This window comes from Calliopsis andreniformis, chromosome 5, assembly GCF_051401765.1.
Source record: "Calliopsis andreniformis isolate RMS-2024a chromosome 5, iyCalAndr_principal, whole genome shotgun sequence".
Taxonomy (NCBI): Eukaryota; Metazoa; Arthropoda; class Insecta; order Hymenoptera; family Andrenidae; genus Calliopsis; species Calliopsis andreniformis.
The window spans coordinates 24,158,068-24,182,708 of NC_135066.1; the positions used below are offsets into that span (position 1 = coordinate 24,158,068).

Genomic DNA, 24,641 nt, shown 5'->3' on the forward strand with positions numbered 1-24,641 from the left:
TACATTTAATCACAATGTGCTTTGATCAGATTTTAGCTGAGTTCGTGTCTGTATTAGTGACCAAAAACTGAATATTAATAATTGAGGTTTAATAGTAATCAATAATCAAATAATTCAAAGAAAATCAGTTATCAAAAAGGGGTTTTCAGATTAGAGTCCCGTGTTAAGTCGATTAATTTAGTCAATGTTATACTACATGCTAAAATTATTTTATAACAATACAAAAAAGAACAATGCAAACGCTTAAGTGTAGAGCTCAATCACAAATAAATAAAAAATTAAATGCTCTACGTTTTGAAATTGTTAAACTAGAAGATAATCTTACTACTAATTACTTACATAAACTATTTCAGCTTTATGAAGCAGAAGACAGGGTGTCTCGAAAATATAAAATAAACTTTTTTGATATCGTGCCTGGTTTTTGAGAAAATTGAGTTTAAATTATGATCGGGTACAAACGTATAAAAGTACAGTTTTGGGTGCTTGAAGAATATACGGGATAAGGGGAATACTTTCGGTCTAACCATTGAATGTATTTATGGCAAGCTAGAAGGATTCCCTTTTCCCCGTTTACCACTCAAGTGTTACAAACTGTACTTTAGTGCATTTCTACTCGGTCAAAATTCAAAATCAATTTTCTCGAAAACGAAAAATGATATCAAACAAGTTTACTTAACATTTTCGTCTTATATTTTCATGTAGAACCACTTTCTTCCTGCTTAAACCACCAGTTCTAGGTCACCCTGTATATTTCGTCTCAAATATCTCTAATTTCTCTTTGATAGTTAATTTAATATGGAAACTTCGTACGATACTCGGTATTGGGCACTAATTGTTAATGAACCTGAGCATAGTTAAATTAATTACAAGCTACTTTGTTCAGAAGTCAACCAACGGTTTGATCATAGCTAAATCATAATCAATGTATCTGATATCTACCCGTGAACAGAACAATGTAGTGGGCTTGAACGTCATACATGAATGCACATATGTAGAGCTGATAATTTCGCTGCACTCATAAGAGAAGATAGTAGAGCTAGAAGAGCATTAAGTGAACAGTGCTGATAATTTTGTTTATACAAAAGCCGCGTGTCAAAAAGATCGATCGATTACAATTAAAAGTAAACAAATAAAATGAATATATCCGATGACAGACACGCCGAAAACAAGAGAGAAAGAACAAAACAAAAGCTTGACACTCCTCCAGTGTACAATTCTGACGAGCTGATAATTTGATCCTTAAGCAGAACCCAAGAGACGGCATAAAGCTCGCTCTAGGCTCGTTTATCCTTTTTTTCTTCGTTTTAACTGATCCTAATTCATCGTACACATTCTCCTTCTCCTCATATTTTATGATCGTCCATTTTTCGATATTTGTCTCGCTTCGTATCTATGTCTTAAAAATCTAATTTCATTCACTTACCATGAAGAGCCTTCAAATATGCTTTCCCAGCGTTGATCAGCTGTCTTGCCCCTGGATTAAACTTGTCCAGAATATTCTGCAATCACAAAAATATCATGCTATGGAAATTGGATAAATTTTGATTTCTTTTATCTTGGATTATTTATTAAATCGATTAGTACAATAACATTTAAACCCTATAAAAGTTAGAGTCATAATTAGCTAAAGACAGTGTCTACTGACAGAGCGTAATGAATTCATTAATATCGTATTTTATATCATTTGAGACGATATTTTACTTGCAATAGAATGTTTTACTTACAAATTGTTATTATTCCATTACAGTAGACAAAATTAAGAAGTACCTACTTCTTATTTTGTCAAACAATTGTTACTACAGAATCCTGATCGTATGAGTAATTAAATAAATTATTCTATAAATGAAAACAACTCATATAATTGCATTTAAAAAAAGTTCTTGATACCAATACGAGAAATAAAAAGTCTAAGCTAGTGCCTTTAAATTCCATTCAATTTTAGTTCACTTTAAAATACATAGTACAATAGTCTTGGGGTTTCTTTTACCATGTCAGTCGGCCTGAACATCCAAAGCTGATAGGCAGATAAAGCTGAAAAGTGAAGCGAAACAATATCATAGGGAACTTGCGGCTAGTTGATACTGAGCAGACAGTCGAACAAACAGGATTCTCTCGAAGCATAGCAAGAGACGAATAACGAGAGCCAGCACGCCGTTACGAGATATCAGGAGAACGTGTACAAACGCCTCTGGCATTTCACCTTTGAGTACGAACTTAGTCGTCTTCCTGCGTCTATCTCTTCCTGCAGCTTCCCTCTTTCTCTCTCTTACCCGTGCTCCTTTCACTTGACTCTCAAGGCGACGCCTTTAGCTGCCAACAGTCTTCTAGAAACCCCTTGGTATCTGAGGACTCCAGGACAACGCGTTGTTTTGCGAGAAAGGAGATAGCCAGTCACGACGAGCGATTAATGCTCCAAAAACGTCGAAATTCTAGCGACGGCTAATAAGAGCGTGCACAATTTGCCACTAGATCATTCAGCGATTGTCCTTGTTGATTTTCTCTACCGAGTGGAAATATAATATGTCGAGTAAGACGAGGAACTATTGGAAATCTCAGGAAAAATGGATGCTTATACCTTTGTTTCTTTCCAAAATCTTACAAGTACAATTTTACAGTAGACCCAGATAGCTTCGTTTCTCTAAAAAATATGTTACATACAAACGGAACATCATAAATCAAATTAAACAATTCATTAAATTATTAAATAGAAGCTAAAATTAGCTTTATTAACAATAATCAAACCTTTATTCAATTTCACAAAAAAACCTGAAACCCTCCAAAAAACTTTAAAACCAGAAAAAAAGCACGCCAAGTATATGCGTTCCCTTGAAAAATCTGCCGTACAAAAATCAATTTCTCACAAAACATCAATCATTTAAAAAAAAGAAAAAAAGAAAAAACAATTTAAAATGGTTGGCAAATAAATCCAAGCAAAATGGGTAAACAAATCCAGTGAAATCATTGGAAAACACCAAGCGTAATAATTTAATTTTCTACCAAAACATTGCCAATATTGTAGTCCCGACAAATATCACTTGTAATCTCATTTCTACCGCTGCAGTGTGTCACTCACCAAAAATATTTTTGATGACTTGTACACGCTACGCGAAAAACATGTGTCACCTTATGGAGTACGCCTTAATTCCTATAATAAGAAATCAACTTACAAAAATCATTGCTTTTATGCTACAATTAGTGATTTACTTGACTAAGAAATAGTTGGTGAGCCTTGGCGTGCTTCTTTTTACCTTTTTAAAGTTTTTTGGAGGGATACAATTCTTCGGTAAACACAGACACTTTTGTGTCTGACAATGACATACATTACAAGTAAAATTCTACAGTAGTTCTTTACTCTCCAGTTCCTTCTACAGTTTCTATCCAGGTAATTTTCAATAAATAGAACGGAAGCAAGTAAACTTGGTCTTCGATAATCTTAAGTATTCAGAAACTGTAAGTGCGGGAAAATTCAAGGAACAATTCTGGATATTAATACAAGACGAAAATCAAGATTATCGAAATTACAATTTGGATTTCGACTGTCATTTAAAAGCATCTCAAAATAGATCAAATCAACCTGAAATTCTACAAATTAAATAGCGCTATTGTCAGCACGAAGCTCATAGTGGAAAACAGTGAATATTATAACCATTGTTCAAGTCGAGAGTTATAGAATCCAATCATGGATATGTAAGACGAGAGTACCATTAGACTGAAATCCGGTTCGAATGGAATTTCGTTATTCTTGATTTTGGTCTTATTTTCATGTGTACAATTTCCTCTTGAATTTTCCTTTACGTATAATCAAACACCCTATATGGCACATACCAAACATGTACATATGTATATGTGCTTCTTTTTGAAGTTTTAGAAATTTTAATGCCAAAATCCTTAATTAATGCTTAACTTTTTATAGTGAAAATAAATATAAACGTTTTTGTTTTGTGGAGTTAATCGATTTGGCAAGTAAGCAGCTAAAATGCATATTTAACAATAAATATAACGAATGAAATTGTTGCAGAATAAATTCAAGATATTTAAACACCGTTTTTCCTAAAATAATGCAATGCAGAGAAATAATACTTGGCCAAAAATGAAACGACAGAAACTAAAGCTTATCATAAAGACGCCTAGTAGAACTACGACTGCGATGTTCCAAGTTGAGATCAGATTCCAGAGTCGGAGAGGATACCACTTCGAAGAACATGGCGAATGTGCATGAGTCAGATAATAGCGCGTATCTTTATACACTGAACTAACAATTCTGCGTCAGGATTGTGGAATAAGAAGTATTTTGGTTTACCAATGTTCTATAATTTCATTAGATACATGATAACACAGCTAATGCATTGGGCAAAGGACTATGTAAGTGCACTCACACGACAGGTACCTCGGGCTCATTGTTACTGACTTGAATTCGAAATTCCAATCTTGTCAATGATCGTAACGGAAACACGTAGTAACTAAATTTCTCTAGAATTCACACAATTACGTTCATTATATCGTGTCACTATCTTCCACTGCGGATTTCGTTCCTTCCACGTGGATGGAACTCGAATAATGAGGTCTATAATATCAAAATATTTCGAATTAACTTTTGCTTTTGTGTGATCCTCATATATACAAGATTTGTGTTTGTTTAAGGAAAATGTTGTTAGTGTGATTTGTTCTTTATTAAAAATTCAAATTTCACGTCTATGGTAGACTTTAATTAAACCGTGAACTAAAATTTTTGAAATCGGGAATTTTTGTGTTGGTCGACAGAAATTAGAACAAACAAAAAAGCTTTAATAAACCTAAATTAGTTCGTGTGAATATTTAGTCTTTTATTTTCTTCTACGTAATAACATAGATGAATTTGTCAAATGTTGCACAGTTTTGGTATTACCAGCTATTGTAATTTCACAGTTTTCTGTAAAATGCTAAAAAATAAATATTTTCCATATTTGAATAATCAAATGTACGTGAATTGCTAACATCATGCAACGAATTGCAAACAATTTCAGGATATTAGCTGTTGAAGCGTCAATTGCTATACGAATCGAAAGATTTACTCACAGTCCTTTCATAAAACCGGTTCCTGCGGGAAACGTGTCATCCTTGACCTCTTGGGCACTGAAAAAATGTCTCCAAGTACCGTACGTCGATTTTAAGCGTCGACTCTTATGTTCGACGCACATGTGCTTTGGCAATTTCAATTTATGGCACTATTTTTCTTCAACAACATCTCCCATAAAAAGGTTGAGTGGACGTTTACGATAGTTAAAAGATGTAGAAAGAATTTGTTAGAGTTGCTAGAAATTTTCATACGACATTTTGAAAATGCTAGATACTTATTCGCCATTTAAAACGAAAAAATACTTCGTTCTTTAATTTTTTAATGATTCACAGTATTTCTATAGTATTTCTCAAATAGTAAAGTACAATATACAACAATCTCGAAGGAATGTTGGTGTGAATTGTGTTTCAGGAAGAAGAAAGTTGTTATAGAACGCAAAGTACTTACACTTTATTAAAGCCTCTTGTCATTTAACCTAAACACAAGCGAATGCGAAGGTATGTTGGAATATTAAAAATTTTTTACAAAATTAATTTTTCATGAAAAATGGGTCAGCTTATGTCACGTTGTATCACGTACCTACAATAAATGTCAAGGGACAGTAATGATGCAATACTTCATTGACTAATCTGAATACTGTGTCTTATTTTTGCCAACGTAAATATTAGACACAATTTTGTATTATGAGGAAAGTATATTACATGTTACCCTTATGCTATTCACACGAAAATGTAACTCGCAGTTTAGCTTTGTTTTAACATTACAACATGCACCAGAGAATTAATTATACAAAATTAGTTTAGTAGTACTTCTTTTCCAAATGTTTTTTGTAAGTTTGTACTTTGTGTAAAATTAGTATCAGAAACATCGATTTCAGATTTGTTTCAAGAATCGATCGCAGAGCTCTTTTGTTTTACGTAAAAAACGAATTGTTATGAAATGAAATGAAACAGAATTGAAATGCTTCAATTTAAAGCAGTACCGTTACAAGTACGCAACAGTTACAAAGCATGCAGAAAACATGCATGCATGCGCACTGAAAACGTTTTGCTCTCGATAAAAGTGACTTTCCAACTTCCTGGTGTTCCTTTTTAGACCCTTTGATTCCTAGCAAACGGATTATATATCACTGTGGAGAAAGTCCACTCGAAAGACAGAGGAATATTTTACAAAATCCATTGTGGCTAATGTATAAACTTCGTATATCGATCAAATTCATGAGAAAACGAACAATACAGAAAATTGGAAAATAATTTATAACGCAGATTTGGAAAATTCTCTGAGCTAATTTGTTTTTAAGGACCAACAGAATAATGCTGCATAGAAATTCAAACATAATATGTTAAGGGGAAAAACCAGTTTAGATATTCAAAAAAATAGGCGAAGTTAAAAATTGAGCATTGGAAAGATACCTAAACTTTGAATTTAAAAAAAGGGTATGCAACTCTTATTTCTTCCTATAAGGTTTTTTCTTCAATATGTCATGTAATTTAGCAGCTGAAGTATTGATAACTTTTTCACAATAATGTACTACAACATAACTGTTGGCTTTACATCGTTTTCATTAGTTTTGTAATTTTGTTTTCCTGTATCAGCAAACTCCAAGTTATGCATTGTTGATAACATAAAATGGTCTTTTTTTATCTTTCCATTGTATGGCGGAAATATATTTGCGTTGGAGAATAGTAGTTTTACCCCGTTCCAATTTTATATTTTCTAGAACTTTAGGTATTCTTTCTTATTTATTCTCACCGGGCCACAAACATTTGTTTCCAATTTATATAATATATAAATCAGGGGAATTGAACCAACGGTCAATACATAAACAATGACACTTTCATAACAATTTGTTTTCTGCCATCATATATAGAACAGTTTTCGTGCTCGTTGGCCCTCCTTTACTCTTATCCCTTCCTATATATGTATATCCTAAAATTATGTGTATATAGTTTGTTCGGGAGTCGGATAATTTGTAAAATTTTATTCTCAATCTGGCTCTTTTTGATTTATTATGTTGAATATAAGAAAATCTGCTTCTATATTTCATAAGCAACTCATCTAAAGAAACATCTTTGCCAAGCGTGTATACGTCTTTGAATAATTTTGCGATCGTGTTAATCACCGGTCTTATTTTACGTAATGGATCATTCTGTTGCAAGAATTCATTATTTGCAAAGTGCAAATTTCTTGAAATTGACATAAACCAACCTATTTCGGGACATCACTGTTTTGATGTACGGTATTTCAATACTCTTATCCATGCTCCAATAACTTTCTAATGCAGGTTTTTGGACCAGAGATATCAATATCATCAGTGCAAAATAAACTTTCAATTCCTCTACAGAAATTTCTGGGAAACTCGGATCGCTTTTATCAAATCGATTCCATTACAATGTGTACAAAAAAATTTCTGTAAAAAATAACCCGTAAACGTTCTCTCTAGTAGAGTTGTAACATCCTTATTTACGCCACTAACAGATATAAATTTATGTAGTTTAGGTTCATCATTTTTTCTTCCCATACAAAATCATTTACATTTTGATCACTATCACGATCGTCATTTTCAGAAGGTATCACAATAATACGTTTACATTTTATAGGGCTAATTATTTCTTCACTACTATTGGAATCCCAACCCTCCATTTTTATCAAAATTTTCTGCCTTTACCCAGAGAAATACTTTAATCCGTTTGCAATCATCACTCTTCACTAACTGTGTGCATATATGCTGTGGTTATGATATATAAAAAACTAGCGCATATATCTACGCTTTGGTGATAATGGCCAGGAAAATTCCGCGCATATATGAGCTTAGGATGTAAATAGATTAGAACTGGAATAAATGTATAAAGGAAAAAATCAAACAAATAAAAATGATCAAAAGATCGATGAATTGGCTCATAAAGAGTAACTCCAAACTAATTCTAAATAGCAAAATTCAAATATACAAAACTATTATTAAATCAATATGGACCTACGAAATCCAAATCTGGGAAATGGCAAGCAAATCAAATATAAAAAAATGTAAAACCTTCAATCTATCACACTAAGATCAATATTAAACCCACCATAGTACATTCAAAATGACAACATTAGAAAAATACTGTAACAACCTGGTGCAATTTCGACTACGAAGAAATCGAGTTTTAAAAGACAATTTTCCTTTTACATTTAATAAATACCAAGTGATAACTATACTTCGTTCACTGGGAGAACGCAGTCGTCGGTTGACGAGTTTTCGTACCCTTTGCGCAGTTCACGCCTACGCTCATTAGTTATTGGCTTTGTCACTCCCGAGCACATCCCTACCCATGAACCCCTTGTTGGGCCCTTGGAGGTCCTACCATTTCTAAAGAAAGTCACTTCTTCAAGTGTTAGCGCATAAACGGTGTGAAAGAAATTTTGAGCAAGCAAACGATATTCTTTTAGATTTTAGTTTTCTCCGAAAGTATTAATACGGCTCTGTTAGCAAATAAAAATCTTCTTGAATATCGTCTCTGTCGACCGAAAACGTACTGGTACTAGTCAGAATTCTTACTGCGTTGCAATACCATAAACGACCCTAGATTTCCCGCGTCATAAACTACCTGGTCGCATCGAACATTTTGTAGGAAATCCAGGAAACAGTTCTACCGTTGCTGTTTCTTTATAATCAAATAAGCTGTGGATTCTTATACATTGATATCTCAATAAATATTGTTTCTTAATAGATAGAAACATTTGTTTCATTTGGACACTAGGTATACAGAGTAGAAAGAACCAAGGCGTGTCCTTTTAGGCTCTTGAATCCTTCACCAATCTCAGTGGAAAAGTCAGTCGGGGCAATGGAAGCCATCTGCGTGAAACGACTGCGTTCTCTCAGTGAACGCAGTATAGATCTGAACAGTGGCAGTGATCTAAACCCCCAACTCATAACCCTAATCTCAAATCCATAAGGGGGCAGACTCCTTGTGTTTTGAGCTGTGTGCGTGCGTTCACACAAGCAGAGAAAGTCATACACGTATACGCGATGAGCGAGAGAGACAATCGGTTTCGCAAATTACACTTTACGTCTCGACACTTGCATAAATGAATTTTTCGCGGGTACAGAACCCACGAGTAGACTTCACTACAGGGTGCTCTGGTCCGTTTAAACTCCAATAAACACTATACGTTGAGAAAACTGTAAAATTACAAACTGTAAGCATGAAACAGACGCTGTTGTAAACTAGCAAGATGGCTGCCGAAGTGACATTTTTGCAAATATCTCACGATTTAATGGTTTTTTCACTCATAGCACACCAGAGCACCCTTCCTTGAATTAGCACAATATCGTGGAAATGCGATTTTCCTCAATTTAACACTTCTTGAAGGCGTAAAGTGTAATTTTCGTTGTGCACCCGTTTTGACACAAAAATAGTTCAACGATTTGCCGTTAGAAGCGTTGATGGTATATCTCAATCAATTTGGTCATATTACCATCAGCATCGATGAAAATACAGATCAGTCGGTAAAGTAATCTAGAATTTGACAGCTGAATGGCGTATTCATCGAATACACGAATACAGACGCAAGAAAGGCTTAGTTGCCAAAACGTATTGAAAGTCTGGTCACGCTGTTGCCACATATATGTATGTACATATTACAATTCTGCCCATCAGGAAAACTCGAACGAAACCAACTCCAGCCGAGATTTTGATTCTTACTAATAAGGGAACATCGCGAAGTGAAAGTCTCCGATTTTGATGAAACTTTGTAGGATTGTAGAATAGCCGAAAATATTCGACACGTATTTTTTTTTATTGCTTCGAATTCATCTAAAGGGTGTGAAAACCACCCCCAAAGTTGGGGGTGGAAAACATATTTCGTTTAATATCTCCAAAACTAGTGCGTATAGCAAAATGATATAAATGGGGCGATTGTGTATTTTTGAACGACGAATCCACCTATGTAAAAATGTTTTTAAAAATATCAATTATTTAAAAAATATATTAAAAAATAGTATATTGTCGTTGTTTTCACTGACAACATGCTGATCGATCGTTTTGCAAATTTGTATGCAAATACTATGAACCAAAACATAAAACACGGCTAAAATAGAATTCTGAATTTTTACGTTATAAACAAAATAATAACATTCCTAGTTAAACTGCATTTTGTGCGAAATTGGGTCCTGAAACGAGTGGTTTTACGAAAAATATATACCCCTATAATGTTTTTGTCATTATATTATGATACATGTTGTTTATTGTGCACTAAATGTATAAATTATAACATTGCTAATGAATACTCGCAACGTCTTGCACTCGTTGCAAACAGTACGAAAGGTTCAGTGTGAGTTACCCTTCCATCGATGAAAATGTAGCAAGTAAAGGTGATTTACAAATCATTATTCTTCAATAGTTATTATTTACTATAAACAAACAATTGGAATTGTTCCAGAAGTTATAGTTTAATCCTCTATTTTTACACGAAAGTATCTTAGTTGAGTGTGAATTAGGGATTCCCTCATAAGCTGTAGGTGCCTGGTTCGAATCTCGTGGTAGCTTTTAGTTCTTTTTGTTTTCAATTTTTATTTTAAATAATTCTAATTTTTGTATACCTTTTCACAGATTACAATTATACCACTCATAACATTTTTATTTTTAAATAAAAAAAAATTAAAATAATTTCGTTTGTTTATTTCTTAAAAAGTATGAATGAATGAATGAATGAATAGCATGAATTTAATGAATTATTTATTCTATATATATAAGTGCGTTAACACCGTGCATTAAAATCGTACACTTTACGCGACAACACTACACTGTACACTTGTACGTAAAGACTGATTTTAGAATATATTTAAGTATTCATTGTAATTTTGCGTAGATTGCTTACAAACCTATAACTACCTTAAGCGATCCCATTCGAAGTTGACAGATCCACCACGATACAGCTTAACCGCTCAAGTTGTATCAATTAATAATTTTAAAAGTTACGAGGCTCACTAACATCTCCTGCGGCTCTCTGATCTTACATCAGTTTCGTTCGCATACCCTTACTTCCAAAGAAACTGCACTCAACCTAGTGGCTCCTCGATTTATTCGAGTTTGTCCACGAAAGCTAACCTATCCTGTAGCTAACCGATTTTTACATCAGTTTCGTTTACTTCCTACAGCCACCTGATACCAGGTTCGTCTGTACATTATCCAACTTCCTTACAGCACCCTGATTTCGCATCAGGCTCGTCTGTTCGAATTCGCCAACCTCCTTAACAGCACCTCAATTTAATTTGAGTTCGTCTGTAAAACTGATCCTAGTGACTCCCTGATTTCGCATCAGGTACGTTCACAAACTCACTCTCCTGCGGCTCACTGATCACCGATCAGTTTCGTCCGCAAGCACACCTATCCTCAGAGGCTCCCTGATTTTACATCAGGTCCGTCCTCGTCTACAATAATCCTAACGGCTCACTGATCTCGCATCAGTTTCGTCCGTGTACCAACCAACACATCAACCACTATATTCTTTGGAAATATACCTATCCTCGACGGTCTCTCGCGCTGCTCGCCTCTCGTCTCGTAACAATATTATGTACTATAATTTATATACACGAAATTTTGAAATCGATTGAGAAACGCATAGTAAATATTAATGAACGTACAAATAAGCACAAGCATAGTAATTAAACAATAATAATAAAATATTAATTAAAGAATAATAAACGTAATGTATATACATGCATTGCTACTTACACTTGAATAAGAACCAATTTATTTCCTTTACTATAAAAATAATATTATTAATAATGAGTATTATTTAATGATATTTAAAATTGTTTTATGTTAATTTTCATCCACTATTTTACCAGACTATAGAAAATTGACTTTTAGCATAAATACATATTTGAATGGACTTTCAAACTTTGGCGCTTCTTTTGCACCTTTTCGCATCGCATGCGGTTTAGTCTATATACCAAATTTGTACACAAATACTGGGACAAACAGAAGCTAACACTCTAGTGCATTATACAGAAGTCCGTGATGTATATGTACTCCAGAACCACGCTCGATGTCAAATAATTTTTCTAACTTTTTATGTACTCTCACTTATTCAAATAGATAACATTAAAAACAAGAATACATCACGATCTAATCACACGCGTGTCCACACTTTTACGTAAATTTCTAATTATATGTTACCTAACTTTTCATACATATTGTTACAAGACGGGACGCAGGCAGCGCAAAAGACCAATAAGGATAGATATATTTTCAAAGAATATAGTAATTGAGATGTTGGTTGGTACATCGACGAAGCTGATGCGAGATCAATAAGCCGTTGGGATTATTGTAGGCTAGGACCAACCTGACCTAAAACGAAAGAGTCTCTGAGGATGGATGTACTTGCAAACGAAACTGATACGTGATCAGTGAGCCGCAGGAGGGTAAGTTTCGTGAACGCACCTGATGCGAAGTCAGACAGTCACTCGGGTCAGTTTCACAGATGAATTCAAAATAATTGGATGGATAATGTACAGACGAACCTGGTGTTACAGGTAGCTGTAGGATGCAGATGAATCTGATGTAAAATCAGATAACTGCTAGATAGGTTAACTTTCGTGAACGAATTCGAATAAATCGAGAAACCAGTAGGTTGAATACAGTTTTCTTTGGAAGTAAGGTCATGCGGACGCAGCTTAGTAAGCCTCGCAGCTTTGTTAATTAGTTATTGATACAATTCGAGCAGCTAAGCTGTATCGTGGGGGATCTGTCAAGCTCGAATGGGATCGCTTATGGTAAGTATAGGTTTGAAAGCAATCTAGTCAAATTGCAATGAATACTGTAGTATATTCTAAAATCAGTCTTTACGTACAGATGTATAGTGTAGTGTTGTCGCGTAAAATGTATTATTTTAATGCTCGGTGTTAACGCACTGGCGATACGAGGACTTACAGAGTGGTCGTAGAAATTACTAGATAGAATTTATCCCAACTTGTGGATTTTATAGGGTTAAACTGTAGACTTGAAAAGGAACTTTAGCCCGATCTAACTGAATAGCAACCAACTCTGACGAACTTGTCTGTTAACGTGACGGTACTGTTCTAAACACCGTTAGAGCTAAAATCTCGGAGTTTATATAGGCCGAAAAGTGAGTGGGGATTCGTTAGAAATTTCCGTATAAGGAAATTAGCGTCATAATTGCTATCTAATTGCTCGAAGTCACGCTTCCCTTAAAATAAACGAAAAATAAACGTGAGTGCTATGGTGTCTTTTTTTACCAGGCAGAGACTTGAATATGTGGGAGAGTAGCGAAAAATATTCTCCGTACGTAATAATATTAAAGAATTTTCACTGTAATTGTTTTAAGCAAATATTGCAAGTTCAAATATGTACATGTATCGGTTACTGATAACCGCTACGGCAATAAACGCGCTGAAGTACCCCTTACTCGAAGACATGATGTCAAAATGATTTTATTCGTCAAAACTAATTGTAAGTACTCGATCCACTTTAAGTATGTCATACATATAATTCTATGGCATTAATATAATGACATTCGTGATATAGATTTACTGTCATAATTGACAATTGAATCTCATGTCATCAATTGAAGGTTGATAAGGATCTTATTTACAAAACGCTACAGTGATTTCTAAAATCGTTATCAGTCTTTTTGTCTCTAGTAAAATATCCTACAAGAATTCCAGAAAGGGTGCAGGGATGGAAACAAGGTGAATACCGTACCGAGCGAAAACAAGGTTAAATTCAACCCGGTACCGATTCCGTTATAGTCCACATAACCGAGCGCGTCAGTTAACTGACGCTGAGCAAGGAAATAGAAGCAGCACGAGGAGTAGGAAGGTTTCTCTTATTGGTAACCAGTTGGTTTCCTTAGCAAACAGACAAAAAGAAATGGACCAAAAGCGGGAGAGAAGCGAATTGAAAAGGATATGGTGTACAAGGAAAGACAGCGAAGCAGAAGAAAGTAACTGAGGTAGAGGATAGTAAAGCTTGGATAAAGATGAAGCCAATGAATGTCAACTAACGGAACGTGATGCATGAATTTCGTGTGTCGAACATATAGCTCTTGTAAATACCATTCGATACGTGTGCAGGTAGAAACAGAATTCAACCATCGATACTGGGATATTTTAGAACTGTATCGAATTTTTTCACTGCTAGTTTTTGCAATGAATCTGCCTCAGATTGAAGAAAATTTCAAAACGAGGAAACAAGCCCTGTAGAGACACATTTAGAAACACTGTTATTATGTGGCAGATATTGGGGAATCACAATGGCTTTGATAACCTTTGTATCAATACCAATTTGTTGTATAGGTACCTCTCTGTTTACTTCAGAGTTTTAAAAATTCGTAGTGCGTTTTAACGAAAATGTATCGCTAATTTGATTAAATATAGATCTGGAAGACACCTCCTTATTTGCGATTACATAACTAAAGAAGTTACTGTTTTTCAGTTATTATAGAAAGAATTGTGCACTAAATGACAATATTATTTCAAAATTATAATTTTAAGAAAATTTTTTAGTTATGTCATTGTTTCATGGGCAGTATACATATAGCTTAACAATACTAATTTTATATTGAAAGGAAAGATTCATTTATAGATTGAATAATAGTAAATTTTATTTATGACAGCAACTTGCAATAGTTGCACTCTCAGATAGACACGTATTCTTAGCAGATCATTCCCCGAATAAATATAAAGTAAAATGAATAGAGTAGGAAAAAATAGGTTTTCGAAAATATTCGAGGCAAGCAAGTAGTTAGCATTAAACTAAAGACATATCCTCTTAGCATGGAAACAGTAGTCAATGTTTTTTCTCACCAATACGAATTTGCATTTCACCAGAATTCTTTTTTCTCCTGTTGGCTTCAAGTTTAAAGGGAATATGAATAAACCGATCCTGTACATACGAATCGTAGATATATTTAGCTATCTTTCCCTAGTTCTCTCTCCCGTTCATTCGTTCTAACTCTTCGATTCTGTGCTTGTTTAGCTGTGAATTCATCCTGATTATCTGAGAACACAATTGACTGATTCGAATTGCAGATTCCCCGGATCATACTCCGTAAGTAATGTTCGAGTTAGGAACGTATGATCTGACAGCATAGCGGTTACAACAAATCTAACTTTTCGAGTATTGATCAATAATTATAATACATACAGATGTATTCAAGTTGCCAGATCTCGTCTTTGTGGTAGGAAGAGACTTCCAGAGATTAACTTCTCTTGCGATGAACAGGATCGTAAAATTTAATTCAGTCACCAAGAAGTCTTCTATCCAATGTACGATGCGCCAAATAGTATAAATATTTTTCATTTATAACGCAAGAAACGTTTTATACATTAATTTATAGTCTAACGTTCTGAGCAGCCGAGATTCTTAATTAGCAACGACAATTAGGTATACAAAACATAGTGATAAAGTGCGAACAATATTTCAATTTTGTTATTGAACAACTGGGATGTTGTTTACATAATCAGGAGTTTTAATTGAAGAAATATATGAAATATCAACTACCCTAAAAATGAGTTTGTAGAAATGTAATTAGTATGCGTTAACAGAGAAAACATTAGTAGTAGAATACTAACTAAATTTTCTAAAAGTAAATAAGTTATAGAAACCTAATTTGACGCTATTTTGTTACGATTATTATTAGTAAGCGATTACGAGTATTTCTGTTTAAATATCTTAACTAGTAATCTACAGAAAAAATAAAAAATCATTGTATATAAAAGAGCTTCTAATCGAATCAACTTTTTGATTTATTTACGTTTTACATTGTCCCAAGGTATAACTGATTGTGAGTTGTTACAGTTTCTTATTGCTATACTGCTTCGAAATGATATGATAACTAAGTGCAAGCAATGAAAACGTTATTAAATTCGCCTTTTCCTATTGAATAAAATAGTGATACTGAAATATACCTATCTGTTATACTACTTCGAGACTGGAAACTTAATTTCTATTTTACCTACGATCGAATTTTTATTGAAAGAGTACGCATTTTGATATGTTTATATTTTCGAAGTGGAACATTCAGATACCACTTATTTACAGACAGTCTGCAAAATTAGTTTCATGATTGAATCTACAGTTACCTCATTTAATGGCTCATACGATAATTTATTATCCACTTTTTATCCATTTTTAAATACCATGGTTAATGTTATAAAAGCGAATGGACGACAAAATTTGAAGCAGCGATTGCTTAGGAAGTCTCAGGTTTGATATCTCACCCTTTTCATCATTTTCACGACAAGCACGTTTCATAACACAATGACTTCGCTTGGATGAAACGGACGAAAGCTTTCAGTGAAGAAATAAAATCGAAGGAACGGACACACGAGAAGAAACCCTATGTATCCTTCTTCTATAGCTATGATGTAAAATAAACTATGGAGAAGAAAGATATTAATTCCAAATTATTCTTATTCTTCGAAATTGAGGGTGAAATTAAAACGCCAATGTATAAAATACAAAAAAAATAACCCTATGCATTTCGCAGTAAGCTTTTACAAAGTGATGGAAAATATTATTATTGCAAATGCATATGGATGAGGTGGAGATGTATACTTTCAAGAAAAGCATGCAGAATTTAATTTCCAGGAGAAAATAAATTCCAGATATACGGCAGTTTGCAGTGGTAGACGAGAGGGCCTGAAGCGGCTAATTATCCTCTTCAATTTTACCAATCCACCGCTCCGCATGAAATATCATGGGTTTCAGAGAAGCAACGTTTACGAAATTTCTCATCGTCTACTTTGGGCTGACCCTTTGCCAAATAACTCTAATTGAGAATTAAATTCAGTAATAACAAGGACAGGTCATGCATTCAACGAGTTACTGAAAAGGACCATCGACATGAGGAGTTTTGCATAAAACCACTCACTGCTCATGTAACTACACATATAGTTATTTTACAAAATATTTTTTTAACAGGTTTTTGCGACAAATACAGAATACAAATGCCACATTTGTACATAATGTTTTGTTCACTGTTGAGACAACGTGCCCCTATTGGGTGACTGACAAGGTAATTAACATTGCGAAGTGGAAATTTCCGATTTTTATGAAACTTGACAGGGTTGTAGAATAACTGAAAATATTTAACATGTATTTTTTTATTGGTCCTCATTGATGCTAACGGGATGAAAACCAACCCAATTTTAGAGATGGAAAGTATATTTGAGTTCATATTTCGAAAACTATTGCGTGTAATGAAATGGTGTGAAAAGGACGATTGCATATTTTTGAATGATGAATCTAGCCATGTAGAGATTCTTTGCAAATATCAACATATTTAAAAAATGTATTTAGAAATAGTATATTTTTGTTGTTTTCGCTGACTAAATGTTGACCGATCTTTTTACAAATTTATTTACCATATACAGCCAATTAGATTTTCTCCAGTAAATGTGGTTTATGTACTGACTCATAAAATGTAGGTTCCAGGTTCGAATTTCTCGATAGCTTTTTATTCCTTTTTTTCAATCTTTATTATAAATAATTCTCATTTTTACGTAACTTCCCATCGACTAAAATTGTTTTGTAATAAAAACAATTAATCTTGTTAAAAAAATATTTCAAGCTGTCTTAAATTTCAGAAACGGAATTGACAAATATTCTTCTATCCGTGTAACAACCCCGGACAGAATTTCTTTACGAAAGGGCCACCACGTATTTTTTAATGAAATAGTTAACCTCGGTATAAGCAAGTTTTTATAAGTTCATTTCTTATCATAAAAATCAAGGTGTACACCATTGGGTCAAACATGAGTTTTGAGGGGCATATACAGTCGGCCGCATAAGTGTTCGTCCACTTTGTTTAGCCAGCGTATATATAGGAAAAAGAAAAAAACGGTACGCATAATATTCAAATAGAAAATACAGAAAATGAGCTTTATCAGTACAAAATACGATGACATCCTTTGCAATTTATAATTCCAGTACATAGTGAAAAATTAAATAAAATATTACAATATAGCGAAAAATTTCAACACAAAAGTATTCGTCCGTGAATGTTTATGTTACATAAAACCGTTAGATTTGGAATAGAAAATACTTGAGAAGAAAGTATACAAAATGCCTCATAAGAGGTGTGAACCATCTCTGTTTCAACAAGAAATTATTGTAAAATTTTGGAAAGAAGAAAAATTAGAAAGAGAAATACCAAAATTAATGGACATACCGCGCACTAGAATACATACAATGCAATGCACGATCCACATATCTCCACACCTCAAATACGGGCAAAAGTTTTGTTCTCGTTAGAAAAAACAGTAAGTCTAGATACTATCCGACCTATACTTCATAGAAACAATTTAGGGAGTTTTTTTGTGCAGTAGTCGCAAAAAATCGTTTATTAATGCAATTAATCGGAAGAGATTACAGTTTGCACAAAACTACGTTTCGCAGTCAGAAGATTTTTGTGTTTTCGATACCACTAAGACAAAAGTTTCGAGGAAACTAAATACGGAGTACCAAAAACAAGATTTAATACCAACTATGAAACATGGGGGAGCGTCACTCATGGTATGGGGTTGCATGTCGTCGGTTGGAGTTGGTGATTATCACATTATAGATGGTATCATGGATCGTTAAATATATTTAAATATATTAAACTGGCATTTATCACAAAGTTCTGAGAAACTAGGAATGAGAAGTAACTTCATGTTCCAGCAGAATAACGATCGAAAATATAAAGCCGTAATATAGTTAAAGAATGGATCCTACATATAACATACATATAACAATCATAAAGGATGAATCAATTGAACATTTATGAGCAGAAATTTAAAAAAGTATTTGTAAACACCGCCAAAAAGTTATTAAGAATTGAAACGATTTATAGAAGAATGAGAAGCCATACAGTCAGAGTTTACAGAAAAATTGGTAAAATCAAAGCCCAAACATCTGCAAACCATAATTACATCTAAGGGATATCCTACTAGATATGAAATATAGTAATTTTAGTCTTATGTAACAACAAATTGATTAGTTTGTATGTAAACAAATATTGCGTTCTGATTTTTCGCTAAATAAGGATATTTTGTTTAACTTTTTCACTATGTGCAGCTATTACGAATTTCAAAAAATGTTATTTTATTTTTTACTAATAAAGCTTACTTGCTGCTTTTTTTATTTAAATTTTACGTGCACCGTTTCCTTCTTTTTCCTATATTTAATTATTGTTTAGACTTTAGTTTAAATTAGTGTGTGGATTTTAGTGTGTGTCATTGTGTAGATTTTAGTGCGTTATTTTCTAAGTTTGTAGTGTACTAAGATTAGTGTTTTGAACTTACGTCGAATTAAAAACTCGAACGTTAAACAATGTTCTCCAACGAAGAGTACTACGATATGATGCTTGTATTAGGTGAATGCAGAGGCAACATTTGTGAAGCAGTACGGTTGTACAATGAAAGATTTGTAAATAGACAACCTACAACGCGAAAAGTGTTAACGCGGGTCATGTGGAACTTCCGGCAGAATGGCCCATATTCGCGTGACCGTTCGGAAACAGGAAGACCAAGGAGTACACGTTGTAATGCAAACGAGGAACGTGTCTTTCAATACACAGAAAAAAACCCCCAAACGAGTGTACGACAGATGGAAAGATTAATTGGGATACCACGCTTGACTGTACATCGAATTTTACAAGACGAAGGACAATATCCATACCACATGTACCGTGTGCAGTCTCTACAACCTGCTGATCTACCGGCGAGAATGATTTTCTGCAGATGGTTACTGCAGAAACACGAAGAAGATGAGAATATCTTGCAAAGAATACTATGGACAGACGAAAGCACTTTTACGAGATCTGGTGCTTTTAATACACGCAATACTCATGTTTGGAGTTATGAAAATCCACATGAGACAAGGTCCACTAATTTCCAATATCGATGGAAACTTAACGTCTGGGCAGGAATAGTAAGTAATGACATTGTGGGTCCAGTTTTTCTCCCGGAGACATTAACAGCCAGGACATACTTGGAGTTTTTACAAAATGAGCTGCCTTTGCTCTTGGAAAATATTCCATTAGCTGTAAGGAATACTATGCTTTTCCAACAGGATGGAGCACCAGCTCATTTTGGACGAAGTGTTCGTGAATTTTTAAATGATACATACGAAGATCGTTGGATCGGACGATTAGGTCCAGTGGCATGGCCACCACGGTCTCCCGACCTCACTCCCTTAAACTATTTTTTGTGGGGGTACGTGAAACAAAAAGTTTACGGGGTCGAGATTGAAAGTGTCGACATGCTGCTTGACAGGATCCAAAATGCGTTTGAGGAAATTCAACTGGACGGAGTGTGTGCTAGTGTACAGGACTCATTATTAAGAAGACTTCAAAAGTGTGTTGATAGACAAGGAGATGTGTTCGAACATTTATTATGACTTACAATTAGTGAAAAACTTAAGTAACTGTTCAGTTCATACCATGGAAGTGCATTAACATCTGTAACATCAGCAGTATACGCGTGTGTATGTTCACCTACGCGTGCTTCTCGCGTTCGAACTCGCGTGTGTGTGGTCACACGTTCGGCTGACTGGGATTTGAACAGCGCGCCCCGGAAGTCCAGTACCTGAATTTCAATCACCGATATCTCGAAGATGAAGCTCCAGATTGCAAAACGGTACAGGACTTTTCGATTTCTATTTGCATGAAGAATATGCATGTCTCGGCTTGTCCCATAGTTTTGGAACACCCTGTATATATAGGCGTATATACGCCGCATGAATCTATATAGTGGACGATCACTTATGCGGCTGGCTGTAAGTAATGTAAGAGATACATTGTAACAGCGGAAATAGGATCAAAATAATATTTGTTGAGACTAAAATATTGTTAAAGTTCTTGTAAAAAGTTAATTAAACTATTGTGCTTGGCATTTTCCAATGATTTCAATGGATTTAGTTGTCTTAATTATCAGTAGTTGAATTTAGTATACAGACTGGATAGGAAATTGTAGTACAACCGGTCAGGGGATAATTCTACGTAAAAATATAAGGAAAATCTTTGCTATTCAATTTTTTCATCCGAGGCTTTGTTTTCGAGAAAATAGAATTTGAAGTCCATCACTTTCATTTTAGTTTATTACTTCACGAGTATTGTTGTATTCTCATTGTTTAGTTTTTCAAACACTTAAGGAATTTTTTGCTTTAGCTTTAAAATTTTGTGAATATTTTCTTTATCTACTTTTTCTTTAACATGTCCCCATAAGTAAAAGTCTAGAAGTATAATGTACGGAGACCTTGGAAGCCAGTGTATCTTACCGCGAAGACCTATCGAGCATGAATACTTTTCATTTAAGAAAAATTGGTCTTGTGAAATGTGGCAAGGCACCGTAGAAGTACTTCAACTAACAATGAAGACAACGTATCACGTAAAAACTCTATATCAAATTATTTGGGTATTTCCTACAGTATCCTATCATTATCAATGTTTATAAATACTATCAAGGACACAGGCAACCGGTAAGAGAATACCCGATAAGTAAATCGCATTGCGCAATTGAGCAAACTTCAAATTCGATTTTCTAAAACGATTTGCAAAAAGGAAGCCTTGAATGAAAAATTGTATACCACTTCTTTTCATTTTTTTTTCTTTTCTTTTTTTTTTAAATGTAGAATTACCCCCTAGTCGGTTGTACAACAATCGTTCACCCTTCTTGTATAGATTGGTTTTAATTGTTCGCAAAAGTCTAACTAAATTTGTCACATTTTTATTCTATTTTATTGATGATCCAGCAAAAAACAATACCGTGGAATGGATTTACACTCTACGACTTTTCATTTTTATACGACAAGATTTTGAGCTGGGAAAGTGTTCATTCGAAAGAAGAAAGGTCAAGGCAGCGCAATCATCTCGTGATTTTGTTCAAAACATTCTCTGAATTACATCAAAATGTTTGAATTCTGTGGTTGTGAATGGTAAATTTTTACTCTACTTTGTAACGCTCATATTACTAAATATCAGCAGTATTTCCTTAAATCACGACCAGACCGCTCTGCATTGAACTTTTTTCTTCCGAATGAAACCTTTCCTACCTTAAAGTCTTCTCATAGAAGGACGAAAAGTCAATTCTCGTAAATCTATGTTTTTGCTTAATTCTACCGGTAATGTCACTGCCCCAGTATATCTAATCATTCCTCCTTAAAAATGATTTTTACTATACCTACAGACATACCTAAATAGTTTTCTAAAAAGTTGTATTATGCGTACAGAGAAATATATTTATACAAGGTGTAATAAGTAATACAGTTTTCGATATTTTAAGGGGCGATAGGAGATCTAAATTGAAGCGCAATATGTCCTATAACATAATGCCCAGTTTGACTTAATTTTGTAATAGTAATGCCCTGAAATTAACATACCAATATGCTAAATTATGTCTTGGAAAGCACGTTTGGCGATACAACAATTACAAGATAAGGGTAGGTCGAATACGACTCAATCTGCTAGAGTATCCTAATTCCGTCTTTTCCTGTTGCACATGTACCTTGTCAATGTCGAACGAAATTTATGATTCGCCCCTGTTCCTCGCTGTGTCGTGCCGAGGATGAAAGGAAAGTAGTAGTATAGCAGTCCTGTGAAACGGGTGCAGACAGTCCTCATGTGCAACGCTTTTGAGGGACAGTACTGTACCTATTCATACTCACTTAGCTATTTCCAGCTGGTCTCACGCTTTTTATTTTTACATATTACAAAAATTAAAGATAAAATGATAACAGCATAAAATAACATTTGGCACTTTCGGGTTCGCCATAGAGGGTGTACAGAAATGTGGTCATACATGAGAACAGCACGGTAGTAGTATTAACTGCGTTAGGTACGACATCAGAAGGGTTAACTTAAGCTCATATATGTACATACACTTCCATGACGGATCAGCACCGTCAGTGTTAATATTAAAACGTATCATTCCCTCAGTTTGGAATAGAGTAATTCATGCTTGTCCACCTTTTTCCTTCAACGTCCGATTTGTATCCGTACAGTGAAAATTAAACTTTTTTGGCTACCATATTTTGCTTCTTTACGGAAACACTCCTGAAATCAGGGGATCACTCCTGAAGGGGATCCTTTTTTATGAACCTAAACACAGGTTATTGGTAACTCAGGTTGAACTTTTTGAACGACTCGCACCGAGAGTTTTAAATACGCTAATTATAAAAACAAAAATAACAATAGTGCTTCATAGTCTTCACCTTTCGATTGCTATGGACGCATAAATATGTCCGGTGAAGGCTTTCAGTGTGGACTATGGGCGCACATGTGCATTCAGAGAAAGACTATCGATGTGGACTATGGATACACATATGCGTCCAGCAAAAGGCTATCGATGTAGACTATGGACGCATACGTGCTCTTGACAATTGTTGTTGTCTTATACACCTATACATATAATAATCATAAAGCTGCATGTACACGACAGACAAAAAATGGTAGAGTTCTACAGGAAAGAGAGATTTGCTCTACCACACGCGTTTACATGGGACTGTATCTCTACCATAAATTCGCTCTACGTGAGAGTCTGTAGAGAATTTTTTGGTAGAGCTCTACATTAGCACTCTACCAGTTGTTTACACAACCTACCCTATTTTCTTGTCTGGTAGATATATGGTAGAGCGATAAACGACATTCATTTATTGATTTATATAATAAATCGGTTTAATGTCAGTCTTTCTTGAGTAAAGAGCCGTTTAAAATAAGTTCCCAACAAATGGAAGTTGCAGCTGCAACTATTGTGTACTTGTTAAGCGAAGACGAGGAGGAGAAGCGAAGTCGAAAGTGTTGCGTTTGCGAATGGATTCAGAGACGAGAACATTATGGGTTTTATAAACAATTATTGAACGAATTGAAGGTTGAGGATTCGAAGACTTATAAAAACTTTTTGCTTATGTCACATTTCGATTTAACACAGATACATCCCATATCTCTGGTTGTGATTCAAGTAACTCAATCAATTTGGATATCTGATCCTTCGACTAAACATATTCACTGCATCCCCGACCTCTTTTTAAAGACATTCTTTTTGATTAATTAACAGAACTACTGAGAAACAGCAGCAGTGCTGTCGAGAAAAAAAACACGTAAAACAAATTAGAGCTCTACCGTATTATACATCTCGATGCATAATTCGTAGAGCCGATGTAGAAATAAAAATTTCTCTACTGAAAGGTGTTTACACGGTAGAGAAATCTCTTAAAAAAGACTGTCGTGTAGAGATAGTGTAGAGCTCGACGGTGCATCTTTACATGGTGTTTACTCATCTCTACACGTCTCTACCGAGATTTTTCTCTAAACTTTCCCATTTTTTGTCTCTCGTGTACACGTAGGTTTAGTATTTAAGACGCATTTTTAGTTGCATAGCAACAGGAGAAAATGAAAGTCTGTTTGTGTTGGGTATTTTTACTCTTAATTTCCTCCGAAAAAGCCATTTCTTTCGCAATCGCAAATTGTGATTGTTCCAAATCAGATTGTCACGCAAGAAATACCAATCGATCCCTTGTGTTTTCCCCATGAAAATGGTACGAAACACATGATTGCGATTATTTATAACAAGGATACATAAAACTTGATTAGTAGAAGT

The 24,641-nt window shown here is 34.5% G+C and overlaps 1 protein-coding gene across 1 annotated transcript in view; it reads right to left on the bottom strand.

The window, feature by feature from the left end:
• The window catches only part of Irsp53 (Insulin receptor substrate 53 kDa), a 370,121-nt gene that overhangs the window by 214,669 nt on the left and 130,811 nt on the right, over window positions 1-24,641 (bottom strand). Inside the window, exon 3 of the mRNA XM_076377827.1 lies at window positions 1,424-1,499. Coding sequence (XP_076233942.1) covers window positions 1,424-1,499 — 76 coding nt within the window. The remainder of the gene's footprint in view (window positions 1-1,423; window positions 1,500-24,641) is intronic.